General features: G+C 33.8%; 1 protein-coding gene across 1 annotated transcript in view; it reads right to left on the bottom strand.

Moving 5' to 3' along the window:
* Nucleotides 1-14,723, bottom strand: part of LOC127851189 (uncharacterized) — a 98,573-nt gene that overhangs the window by 48,339 nt on the left and 35,511 nt on the right. The window contains exons 2-3 of the mRNA XM_052384819.1: nt 14,037-14,115; nt 9,666-10,713 (exon numbers count right to left, since the gene is read on the bottom strand). Coding sequence (XP_052240779.1) covers nt 9,666-10,692 — 1,027 coding nt within the window. The 5' untranslated portion in view covers nt 10,693-10,713; nt 14,037-14,115. The remainder of the gene's footprint in view (nt 1-9,665; nt 10,714-14,036; nt 14,116-14,723) is intronic.

Below are 14,723 nucleotides of genomic sequence, written 5' to 3'. Positions count from 1 at the left end.
TTTTGAGTAGGCTCAAAGTTCGGAAACACCTCTCCCGTTCAACCCCGTTCCAGGGTGTCCACAAAGTTCGGAGACAGTTCGTAACACGTTGCTACTACGATCACTCCGTTCTCACACAGTTCGAGCCCGTTTAGTTACATTTGTCAGAACGTACTTCGAACGGAGTCGGTGTATTGGGGGTATAAGTTTGATACCATTTATAAATTATCGAAAAATACATCATTATCACAAATATGTAAAACATATGCATTTTTGCGCCATCACATAAAAAATAAACTGATAAAGTCTTTTAAAACAAAGAATGCATCGCTCCACCGTCATTAAAACGTGCATTCAAAACGTATTTGCCTGACAATGTAAACAAAATGCGGCGTTATTATTGTACTTAGTATACACATTATCAGTTGAATTGCTGCTTATCTGCGATAATAAAAAATATATGTGTGTGTAACCCTAATATAAGAAAATTATTTAGCTAACTTTGACATAAGATTAATCAAATTCCAGGAAATGGATATATATTTATGTTTACATCCGCTAGTCTTTTAAGTAAAACGAATGAACAACTTGAAGCGTTATTCAATTGAACAAAGATGCTCACACATAGACAAAGTTTTCATTGATATTTATTTTGCTATTTTAATCTTAACGCAAATACTTTTCAAAGTCCAGTGTTATTATAATCAACAAGATACTTGCGAAACCGTTAACGGGCTTTGCCCGTGATAATTAGAAATTATGAAACTACATCTCTGCTCCTCTAAACACCAAGTCGCAAGTGTCTTCTTTTGTGTATGATTTCGCTCATCTTAAATATTCATAATATGACACGCATGCAATAAAAAATATTATATGACTATTTACTTGCTCATTCAAGTAATCTTAAATACTCATTATTTTACCAGGCATGTGCGCGTCGCAATTCAAGGTATTGTATCACTTTTTTGCTTTCTCATCCAAGTAATATGCATGTATACTGCGTCGCGTTGTTAAATATTCAATCACTGTTTACTTGCTTATCCAAGTAATATGCATACCAGTGTACTAATAAACAGTAAATGTACACAATCATCTTATGGTGAGTACATCAATTTGACATTTTATCATCGAGCTACGGAAATATTCATACTAAAATTGTCCATCGTTTGATATACATGCCCATTAAGCTTTCTTTAATTATAAATTAAGAAAATAAGTATTTTGTATTATTTTAAATGTTTTAATAAGTATCCAAAATTGTAAGCATGTTGATATTTATAAGAAAATAAGTAATAATAAAACATCTATTAATAATGGTTACGTTACAAACTGTTTATACAATAAACTGCAATTAAAACAGCAAAAACACTACAGAAAATGGTTAAGCTAAATATTCATATAGAGATCTCGATTGGGGTTCAACAACTTCGGTGTTTCAAGTTATTTCTATTACAAAACTATTTAAGACGACTTTTTATGTCTTACATATTTTCAATGCTATTGGAATATGTAATGCAGAAGTGCGATCATATACTTAGTATTAAATGTGCACGCCTTATGATTGAATTTTACCATTGCATGTTAGTCTCTGGCCACAGTTATTGCTCTAATACGACAATGATTGACTACAAGAGACACAACTTATAATGTATGATGTCGTTAATGCTGTAACTTAACTAATCAGAATGTGTTCGGATAAAATCGTAATTATTTGGTCCGTAAAGCGATCATTTAAGCAATTTCAAGAAAATTTTCTTTCTTATTCATAACACGATACATAATGGTGGCAAGCATCTTCATCAAGACGTTAAGCATGCGATGTTTTCCTTTCCGGAATAGCTAACTAATATATTCGTTTACTACTGAGTAATTTTGACTCATATCGATACAACATCGGAACCACTTGTCAGTCAATTTTCAACAGCACAATTTAAAACTAACATGCTCAACATGTGAGTTTTTCAAGCCAACAACTAAGTATCTAGTTGGTTAATTGAGCTAAATAACAAAGTCCGAATTCAATCAGAAGAAACTGACGATGAGAGAATAGTAATCCAGAAATTTGTAAACTAGTATGTATTTGTAAAAGGCTAATCGAGTTTCTTTTTCTTGCTTAATAATGTATACATTGGTGATGCCAGGGACTTAGCTACTCAGAGTTTGAATAGTAAATTACACACTATTGTCCGCATAGCGTCAATCTTAAATGACTAGGAGAGTTTACAAAGAAACGATTCTAAACCGCATCATAGGGTTCACATATCACATTATCTTTTAAGTCAAATCATTTGTTTCACATATCACTTATATCGCACCATATATTCCACATATCGCTTCCATGATCATTACTGTTGTATGTAAATAAAATGTAAATAAAATAAAATGAGCATGATGCTTTAAAACGGGAAGTACTTAAACATGACATATAGCTGAATAAGCGAGTATCATTATCTGTAGGCAAGGTGTACACTTGGAGACTTTTCTATCGCAACTCTTTACAAACTTGAATATCTCAGTTATAGAGTTAAGATTATTGTTTTAATTTCACATGTGATAATTTGACAATATTCTGTACCAGATAACGACAAAGTCATTGATCCGTGACAATCGTGCGCTTTGCATGTGGGGTAGGTTTGGTTTCATCATTTTGCACGTGAAAATGGTGAAACGCGATATGATTCTTATTTTACCTTATTTTCTTCATTTTAAGTTGGTTGATACAGCAGTTAAACATAAAAATTATTTAAAAATCAATATGTCTCGTTCAAAATTTTAGGAGCGTAACAGCGCCATCGGCATGTTGTAGGCTACCTTCCCCACATGCTGTAGCACATGATCGTCACGGATGAATGATTTTAACGTTTGCTCGTTATTATGTAGTAAAATTATCACATTTGCAATTTTAAATCAAAATAATGACTCATAACTGAGATATTTAAGTTTGAAAACTGCTGCGTTCGCAAAGTCAACAATTGTATTACAACGCCATAAAATTCCAATTTAATTTCAAGTTCACCATTCAATGTGGGGTTTTACACCAGGAAAAGATAACGTTAATAAGAAAAACACCATGGCTCGTATGACTATTCATTAGCGCAAAGTTGCAAGCCGGTCGGTCATTAAGACGTGCAAGTTAATGCGTTTTACTTTACAAATTATTATTTTACGATGTACGATTTAAAGAATTGTACTTTTTCATTGAAATTGTTTAATTTGTTATTTTTTAAATTTTGATGTCGATCAATTTCAATTAAATTTACATGAAGTATTATATATGTGTTTAATAAGACTGAGTCCATAGTTCAACAAAATCCGTTCTAAAATAAGTGAGCTATATTGATTCGAATACGTGTTGCTTTATAAAAGTGTTCAAGTGTATATCGATAAATTTATAACGCGTACATGGATCGTTAAATGACGCCACGTTTAAAACCAAGTTGCGTTATATAGTTATCCTTGAAATGTTTGGACAAGTTTTTCATTACACATATTTTAGAAGTTTCATTTTTTCTAAAATTTCCATTAATTATTGCAATTATTATTTTAATATTATTAAAATCGGCTTAAAATTGTAACGATGGAATGAACGAGGACAATAAACGAAAACAACAGTTGGTGCTAAAAAAATACATTAAATTAAACTAACGTGTATGATGACCGTAATTGATATTGGTAACACAGGCAAAGACAAGACAAAGACAACTATTTATTCAGTCTGGCGAATCGTCATAACACTAGATAGTTCACATACAATTATGTCACAGAGATAACAATAGTAATAATGTAAACATAAGGAGCATCGTATACGGTTACAAAAATACGAGGTAGAATAAGTGTTATATATCGAGGATAACTATTTGAAGTTAAGTAACAATATGAGATATATTATTTGTTAAAATAAGATCTTCTTTTACAAAATTGACTAATTTAATAAGTGCAAATGTATTCGTTGTATTGAGCAATTAGGGGATTTTAATAAACAGAAGGCCTAATAGAATAACATTTCCTTAGGTAGTTTCTCTAATATCAATGTCTAAAGGACATTTACAAACTCAATGACACTCATCATCGACATCTAATATGTTACAACAAAAGAAATAACGTTCTTTTCGTGGTATATTTTGCCCAGCATATCTTCCAGTTTGAATTCTAGGTGGCAGACGCGACGTTTGAAGCTTTGTGTCTGAGTGTTTTAGGTAATAAATCTTAACTTAAACAACCGATACATATCTAAAATAGAGCTATTTTAAACGAATCGAAACCACTCTTGTTTATAGGTATCTGTAACAACAGTTTTAAGATGTGGTATACATATTTTAACATCGACAGAGCTTGTATTATTAACACGTATGACAAATCGAAGGTGTCTAACATTTTTTTATATATTAGATACCCAATTAGAACAACCGTATTGTCCATCATTTAATGCTTGTTTATAAATTGATTTTATAATTATGTAATCAGTTTTAATAAGTTTAAACCAGTATTTTAACATCTTAACATATCTATGAATAAAAAGTGGGTATTTTCCTAACTCGCCGTAAACTACGGCATTACATACATTAACGTTTAACAATAGTTTAAAACTGTAAGTGTACCCTTTCCAATTTAATTGACTTTTTTTTCTACCCCATATGCTTAACGCAGAATAAATCGAACACAAGCATCGAATAGCTGACATTGTGTTTTTGGTTTCAAGTCATACTGATCTAGCTCGGGAAAACGCGACTTCGGCCAATTGAAATTATGAGTACTGCAAAAATGTTCAGCCTCATCATTAACGCAATCAAACAAACCATGGCTTATATCAGAAAAAAAGGAAGTCTTCCAAAGGGATATTTTGGTTTTTAGTTTGATTATTTTAGTAAAAGTATTTCCTAAATTCTTTTTGTTTACGATTTTAAGTGTACAGTCTCATTGGCCTTATTCATTAAATAACATTTATATGTCTATTGATAATTTCTTTGTACTCTTTTGTTATATTGACAATAGTTAAGTCTATTGTTTTCAGACTTATTACAATTAAAATGTTTTAACAAAGAAACATAGCGACCTTGTGCCGTTTTACATTCCACGTCAAACCAATTGGCATGCCTAACAGGGCTTCAGTGTTCAAATTTTGATGTATGTGTTATCAAATATTCTTTCGAAAATAAAGAATCAGCAATATCACGTAAAACATTAATACATTTACTTAACGCACTATTTATAAAGTCACAACATGAACCATCTTAATCGTCTACAATTCTGTAAATCATAAGTAGGTTGCTTATAATACCCGATATAAATTTTTTACGCAATAAATCGTTCCGTTTAATCTTAGTATCAGTGTATGACAATTGATCAACCGTTTTGCTGTTACCATATAATGTAAACTATAACGGCGCGTTGGTACTGAATTAATTAAAAATGTGTACCACAAATTATGTAATAAGTACGAAATTGTGTTCATTGCAAACCAAATATTCGATGGTATACTTGAGAACGTTGTGTTGTTTATATCCTGTTTGTATATATGATACCGATCCTACACTGTACATTTTTATTAAAAACAGTTTAAAATCATGGCACCATATTAAACTTACAATAATCGGAAAAACACCGTGGTGAAAACGTTTTTACTCCCTAAATTAATATATACACTAACATTCTCCCAAACCCACCAAATGACATAATTGAAGATATAAAATCAGAAATATTTAATGTCATATGGGACGAAGAATCTGATAAAATTAAGCGAACTCAATTAATTCAATCAGTAAAATATGGACGTATCAGACTTACGGATATAGATTCATTCCTGAATGCAATTAAATGCAGTTGGGTTAAAAGATATTTAGATAACACCAATACGAGTAAATGGAAATTATGCTACCAGAAAATCCTTAAAACATATGGTGACGCCTTACTCTTTGAATGTAATATCGACAACAACATCTTAGACGAAATTTCAACCAAAAACATATTTCTATCGAATGTTCTATCGGCATGGTGTAAAGTTACTCATAATTTAGAAACCAAAATAAACAGTAACATCTTTCTATGGAACAATAAAGACATCACTAATAATAATAAAACGTTTTTCTATACAAATGGTTCGAACGAAATACAACATATGCAGAGCAATTATACGACTACATAATAAACGACTTCTATTCTTTTGATAACTTATGCTACATATTCGGAATACATACAAGTAATTTCCTGATGTACTACACATTGATCAAAAGTATACCCATACATAGTAAAACTGTTATCAATACAAATAACACACCATATACTCAAACAACTTTCGTAGAAAACATAATTGCAAAACAAAACAATCAAAATATTTTAAACACTTCAAATGAAACATCCTTCCGAAATATCTAAAGCTCAAACTAAATGTCAAAACCTTCTTGAGGAAAAAGACTTTAATTGGAAATGCCATATACACCAATTACTGATAGCATACTGAGAAATTGTCAATATAAATACACCCAGAGAGTTATACCTACAAATAAATATCTTATTTAGTGCAACATATCCAACACAAATCTATGTGATATGTGTAGTGAACATATTGAACCAATATAACACATTTTCTGGGAGTGTAAACATATTCAACATCTTTGGAATCAATTGAAAACCTTTCTAGAGAAACAATAATTAAATGTTAAACTATCTCTCTTAGGCATCAGTTTTGGGGTAAATACCTTCAAAATACAATATGTTAATAACGTTGTGAATTACATAATCATATTAATTAAATATTTTATATTCAGCATGAAATACAGAAAACAAGTACCAACAATGAACTATTTTATCAATTATTTAAAACTGAAGATTCAAAATGAAACAGATATTCCCTAAACAAGCATACACTTCATATATTTGAACAAAAATGGAAAAACATTAAACTTTCATGAACAAGTCCAGTATGCGTTCTACCCACTTTATGCAACTCATCATTATTCATAACTATTCTGTTGTTTTTTTAAAAACACCTATCACAAACAACTAAAGAAAACAAATACATATTAACTTTTTTACATCAAAAGGTAACCACATGGTCAAAAAGTATATATGAGCAATCGTGTGTAACATGTTTGAACATTATTGCTGCTACATAGTATCACTTTGTTTTTTGATCATAAACATGTATACATTATATTCCTTATATTGAATAAACAATAAATAAATAAACAGGCTGCAGGACCTGACGTTTCAATATTCGAGAGAACTTGAAGACAACAATTCTTATTTAAATTTGTTCTTAGTGTAGCAAATTTTATTTATCCACACATTATTTGTTTACACGAATTTGTTTTAACTCTCACCACAATACACGTTTTTAATGTTAAAAAACGAAGCAAACTATCAACACAAAAACATATTGTAAAATGATGACATACATTATTGATCGCAAATAATAAAAAACAAGCTTCTTTATTGCACTTATGTCGATACTTTCAGTCAAGTTCGAAATTATTCAATACAGACTTATCAGAGGGACATTAATCCCACGTATGTGTTCACACTAACTTTAACCACGACTATCAAACATAAGCTGTATTAATATATATAGGCATTCAGTTATACATTTGGCTACATTGAGAGTAAAATACCGCTAGGTCATGCAAAGGTTTCAAGGTTTCATTTAAAGTAAAACTGTTAGTTCTGTGTTTGTTTGAAACATAATTCAGAACGCAATAACCACTTATTTTGCTAAACAATATTCCGCAAACCAGATCTATGACAGCCTACAGCTGTCGTTGTGAATCAAACCGAATAATGGCATGCTGTGTGCTTTGCAATTCATGCCATATTAACGTATTGAATAATATGAATGTGCATATTAGACTAATCTTACAACCGGGTTCAACCTCAAAGACCATCGACATTTCCAAGGCGGAAAACCATCTTTAATCATTGTTATTTAAAGTGTGTATCGCCCTGTTATGCATACACAAATGGTCACTTTATGAATAAGATACTAGTACAATTTCTCTCCTGCTAATAAGTTCTAAAAAATCTTATCTTAAAAACACATGATATTAAATAAATTTACAAAGACACAATTCATAATTACGTCCATATAACATAAACAAATTATAATAGCAAGTCAAGTTGAATACAAACATGTCTGAAATCAACATCATTTAAACCTCGTGCCCAAGTCAGTCATTACTGATCATACAACGAATGACGTTGCGTGATTCACCGATAATTTGTTCTATGTGTGTTCAATTGTTGACCATTTGGATTACTGTGTTGCTTGGCTGTGTCTGCACTATTGTACAGTATATATATAAAAGTTAAGTTTAAAATACAACACTTAGCACTTAGGATTAAGACTTCAATAAGACAAACGCACGTTTTTTCTGCCAGTATGCGCAACTCAAATTATATTGAAAGGGTGCATTTAATTCGAGTTATTCTTCGTGCATACAACAATATTGAAGATTGTATTACTGAATTTCTGCGCTTTCTAAAAGTTTGATTATAAACAATATATTTACTATACATTAGTGCTTAGCACAACTTTATCAACATGTGTATACACAATCAATGAGAGTGAAATTATAATGAACATAAATTGAAAATATTTTTAAATAAAACGACTTTATATGAAATCGATAAATTAACATACAATACATACATATAACATGCTTTGGAACTACGCTTTCGAATAATAGTCTGACAATCACAGTTTAAAATGTTTATTTCGAGTGCATAAAACTAAAACGATATTTGTCTAATGCAGTTCTAATGCCGTTCCAACGTTACATATATTAACGATACATCAGTCATATAAATTGTATGCATTTAAATACGGGCACTAATAAGCAATTATATCCAGAAGCATGTAGCCTATAGAGGAAATAATATGTTATTTTAGTAAAGATATTAATAGGCATTCATGCATTATCATATAAATCGTTGATATGCCCCTTTGAAACTAAGAATACTTTATAAGCTGACTTGTATACAAGGTATTCGTCGCGAGTTTAATATAGTTATATCATCACATCATGGGGAATCCCTTTCGTTGTGTTTTTTTTTTCGAAATTAATTTCGAAATGATTACGACATTGAGCGACCAGACTTTATTGCTTTATAAGAGCAAATTGTCTGTTTTTTTCATTGCAGGTCAAACAGTGACATGGTTTCCCTAAGTGGCGTACTGCTAATGATTTCCATATAATCCGAGTTTGTTGATGTAAAACTTTTATCATATACGCAAACCTGCCAATATTCGCAAATTCATGATAAAAATGACAAAATAGCAAGTACAATATAAAGAAGTGAAACATTATGAAAAAAGCAAATACAATCACTTCTTGAAATCTGGCAACAAAACAATCTTTGTATTACATGTCTCTGATTAGTTCCTTCGGCTCCATTAACTTCTTACACTTTAATGCAGAACTACATTACAATTCTTAAGAAGATGTCCTCCAGATCATTAACAGCACATCCGTCTATGCGCATCCGTTGTGCCACCTCCATCGTTATCTCATCCTGACGTCTAGTTATCTCCTGCAGGATAACATCGTGCTCATCGTTACACTGTCCGATTCTGTGCAATGCCTCCAGACCCAGCATCTCAATCTCCATCCTTATTTTGCTGAAAAACAACATCGGCTCTGGGGACGCGATGACGGCCTGTCGTATCCTCTGTAATCTTAGTATAACTCTCGGACCTTCGTCCATCATGTCCGTTATATCTGCTACCCATTTACTTTGCTGCTTTTCCTGCAAACCACTTGCTGCCATTAAATTTCTTTCCGGAATCATGTAGTATGACAGTTGTTGTGTGACAATTGCAGTCTTAAGGTCTCTCAGTCCGTCATGTAGCCAGTATAAAAAACTGCGTTTATAAAAGTTATGCTGCGGGTTATTCTCAGCTTGCCAAAGTACTATATTTTTAATCACGTATGATGTAACTTCTTTCTTACAAGGCTTAAGAACATCTTTAACAATCATTTTAAGCATAACATAAACTTGCGTTTGTGTGCTATTAAGATTGTTTACAAGTTCTGTCTCACCAGTGTTAAAGCACATCCTCCATTCCATGTGCTTATAATCACTTCCCTTAAACCCGACTGGGGTTAGGTAGGCTCCTAATGATACGACTTTTTGAACTATAACTGGTGACGGCCAATGACGGGTTCTGGCAGCCCATCTTTGGAGGATGCTGGGGCAGTGACAGCGTAGTGCGGGTACTCTGTCTACATGAAATACTAGTTTACCCTTAAATGTCCCCGGTATTGACGGCCCCGCTCTCTCAAGATCCGCTACGTCTGGGTTTGTAAATGATGCCGAACATTCGTCTAGGAATAAACGACTACTAAGTAGAACGGCTCCATATCCATTATCACACAGGGAATTAAGAATTTGTTTAAAACGTGTATGCGCTCGTCTCTCTTGTAACAGTCTGCAGTGTCCTGGATATACGCGTGTATCCATCCTAAACACGTGTATGTCGTTAGGTATGGTGTGAATGTTGATACCAGCTTCCACACAGAGGACACCCTTAAACACGAGCAACAAGTCCCAGTCGCTTTCGAAAATGAAGGTCAGTCCCTCTGCCTTGCTTCCTGCTGTAATTTCAATGTAATGACTTGATCGTGTTTCTACCAGCCTATCAAACTCCCTGCATTTCTCAACCCGCCATCTTCTCATCTCCTCGCCGTATCCAAGCCGGGTCATTATAGTACATATTTCCATGGATATATTTTCGACATGATTCTTAAAATATAAAAGCACAATATAAATATAAGTTCACGATGTGTATTTAATTCTATTTCCACTATAAACTATTAAATGCACGTTCCATACATTGGTAAAAATGTAGTTTCAGATAATATTTATGTTTCAGTTAATCATACAAAGTGCGAAGAGCTTTCTAATTTTTAAATAACATAAGAAATAGAACGAGTTAAAATAAATGCATACATCATTCGTATCTGCATTTCATGTTGCGTATTTTATTAAGTTTCATAAGTAGTGTTGTAGTATTTATTGTAGTATGGATATTTGAAATATACTAATTACATTTTGTATACGTTAACATTATTTTATATATAATAATTGACTAAATTAATTATCATGGGTCGAATTTTTTCAATTATGTTTAGCTTTTTCACCGAGTCATATTGTTTTCTAAATTATAACATGTGAATAGTACGTTATTTTCTCATTATCATCATGTAAAATAACATTTTTATTTCATTCAGGAATGTCATTGAATTTCGTACATTTATATACTTTTTGTTAAAGATGGATGGAGTCGAAACATAAACGTAGTTCAGAGCAACAGACTGGTAAGATCGAATTAAACTCGAGTTATAAAACCCTGATTTGTAAAGCGTCAGGCACCGTGCGTTAGAAACGTAATTCCGAATGATCCGAACATTTAGTCTTACCATAATAATCTTGTTTAATAGGTTATACGTGACACATCTTAAACAAAAATGTACATGCATTCATATTGTAGTGACGGTAAATACAGTTCCGTGCGTTCCTACTACTAACGCCAATTGACCATACGATTTACACGAAATTCAGTAATAACTTATTTGAAAGTTGTGCTAAGTTATAAAAACAGTTTAAGTATAGTTTATTAAAATTCTAAATCATACCTATTGTGTTATGTTCCTGAAACAGGATTAAGGAAACCATAACATGCATAAAATTCCGTTATGAATCCACAACTGAACCCTAACGGTCGTGCTTGCACAATTAATCCAGTGAGAAAATCATTTAATAACTTCAATGTGGTATAAAGCATGTAGTTTGTTGTTTTCTATCAAGGTTAGAGTTTCGTTTAAGAACTGCAAAACTGTAATCAAGTAAACACAAATTCCCTGCGTACCTAATCGCATGTGATTACTGTACATAGCGTTGTGTGTGGCATCGCTTACAATTCATCCCTTACCCGTGAGAGACGACTGTGCAGGCTGCTGTGGCTGGGAACGCTTTCAGTCCCGGACTTACCTGAGAGTGTCGACTGTACAAGTTGCTGTGTATGGGAACGCTTTCTGTCTTACTTAATGACATACCTGAGAGTGACCGCTGTACAGACTGCTTTGTCTTGGAATACGTCTATATTTATCAAAATCAACATATATTTGCTGCGTATGCCTTTTTTCAGACCGCTCTACAAATCATACATGCGTCAAACACGTATTTTAGAATGCCGTATGATAAGCAAAATGGCACGCGTTTTTTCGGTACATTGATTTTAAGGGAGACTTGAAGACAAGAGGAACCGAACGGATATCAATAAGTAAAATGACCAACATATGTTTACATACTTGAATGAAATAGGCATACATGCTGCCTAAGACGTTTTTATAGCGGGTTGTGGTCAGGATAGGTTTCCTATGAGATGCACAAAGTGTGTTTTCGCATTAATTTTCTTATTTAATGCATACAAAGCGATTTGCGCTGATAAAACAGCTAGCGTTACACTTTATATTTGAGCAATATTGTTCCCATTTAACACTATAAACTTAACTAGATTATTCCAGTATCACATCAAGTAAACATTGTCAATTTGCTATCAGTGCCTTTTTAGTTTTAAGGTAACAATATACTAATTCCAAACATTTTGTTTTTTAATTTAACATATCCAACTGAAGTCAAAAATAAAGTCAAAATTTTTAACGTAGGAGTCACCATATTATAACATGTTGTTGACGAGCATTCTATTAAGCTTAATGAATTTAAAACATTAGAAGATAGATCATGAGAAAGAGAAGAAAGAATTTCATACGTTTCCAAGTTGGTTAAACTGATGTAACCCGCATTCTGTAGTTTCCAGTCTTAAAACATAACATTGATTTCTTAGAGAATCAATACTTCCTCTTTACACCAGTCTACATAAAATAGCATACGAGTGGAGTTAATTGAACACATGTCTTCCAGTTTATCAATAAGTGCTTTCAGTCCCTGACTTACCCGTACGTTAAGGTTGCACAAGCTGCTAGGAGTGCTTTTAGTCCTCGACTTATCCGTACGTGAAGGTTGCACAGTCTACTGTGTATAGGAGTGCGTTCAGTACCTGACTTATGCGTACGTAAAGGTTGCACAGGCTGATAGGAGTGCTCTCAGTCCATGACTTACCCGTGTTGTTCGGGCTTCTAAGAGCGCTTTCAGTCCCTGGCTTAGCCATATGTGAAGATTGCACCGGCTACTGTGTCTAGGAGTGCTTTCAGTTCATGAATTACCCGTACGTGAAGGTTGCACTGGCTGATAGGAGCGCTTCAGTCACTGACTAGCCCGTACGTAAAGGCTGCACAGGCTACTGTGGCTATGAGTGCTTTCAGTCCCTGACCTACCCGTACTTGAAGGTTGCACCGACTACTAGGAGCGCTTTCAGTCCCTGATTTACTCGCATGTGAAGGTTGCACCGGCTACTGTGTCAAGGATTGCTTGGAGTCCCTGACTTACCTGTATGTGAAGGTTGCACAGGCGGACAAGAGCGCTTATAGTTCTTGACTTATCCGTACGTGAAGGTTGCACAGGTTACTGTGTATAAGAGTGCGTTCAGTTCCTGACTTACCCGTATGTGAAGGTTGTTCGGGCTGCTTAACGCGCTTTCAGTCTCTGGCTTACCTATATGTGAAGGTTGCCCAGGTAACTGTTTCTATGAGTGGTTTCAGTTCCTGACCTACGTGTACGTGAAGGTTGCACTTGCTGCAAGAAGCGCTTCAGTCACTGACTTACCCGTATGTGAAGGTTGCACAGGCTACTGTGTCTATGAGTGCTTACAGTCCCTGACCTACCCTACTTGAAGGTTGCACCGACTGCTAGGAGCGCTTGGAGTCCCTGACTTACCCGTATGTGAAGGTTGCACAGGCTACTGTGTCTAGGAGCGCTTTCAGTCCCTGACTTACCCGTATGTGAAGGTTCCACAGGCTACTGTGTCTTTGAGTGTTTTCAGTCCCTGACTTACCCGTATGTGGAGGTTGCACTGGCTGCTGAGAGCGCTTTCAGTCCCTGACTTACCCGTACGTGAAGGTTTCACAGGCTACTGTGTCTATGAGTGTTTTCAGTCCCTGACTTACCCATACGTGAAGGTTGCACTGGCTGCTAGGAGCAGGGTTGGCACGAAAAAACCCGGTTTTTCCCGCCCCGGGCAATACTCTGAAAGTGGGCAATACTGGGCAATACTGGGCAATACTATTTTTTCTTCATTAAACATGCAGTTGCAATTGTTTGTTATCATCCTTACTTCTCTGCTAGCCTCTATTATAAAGAAAAAAGAGTTAGCAAATGCTGTTGGCAATAATATTGAAATAAAAGTAACATATTGTCACTATATGATATATAAACTTGTACTGCATACTTCAAAGTTACTGTTGTTTTATTAATTACAATATCATTAAACTTTAAAGTCAGATTAGATAATGAGGGATCATTGAAGAAATACTTTTTTATATTGAAACACAATTAACAGGAATCTGTCACTTACTGTAGCAATCAAAGCATGTTTTCACAGTTTATGGGAGGGCCCTAATTGGCACTAGTCTGTGTATCTTTTATGGCCCCTAATAAACAGTTAAAGGGCCTTTGTCTGGCCCTAATTTGGCCCAAATAGGTCCAATGTTTATCTAAGTGGCCCAGTGTTACTGTTAGTTTTACAAACTGTGTGTCATAAATGATGACACAAAACTGTGTCAATGATTTAAAACACTATATTGGGGCGTGAGTCTTAATGCAACATATAATCAACTTAATTATTTGAATGTTAA

Source organism: Dreissena polymorpha, chromosome 11 (assembly GCF_020536995.1).
Source record: "Dreissena polymorpha isolate Duluth1 chromosome 11, UMN_Dpol_1.0, whole genome shotgun sequence".
Classification (NCBI taxonomy): domain Eukaryota; kingdom Metazoa; phylum Mollusca; class Bivalvia; order Myida; family Dreissenidae; genus Dreissena; species Dreissena polymorpha.
Note: the sequence above shows the minus strand (reverse complement) of the source record. Positions and strands in the feature narration are given on the sequence as shown.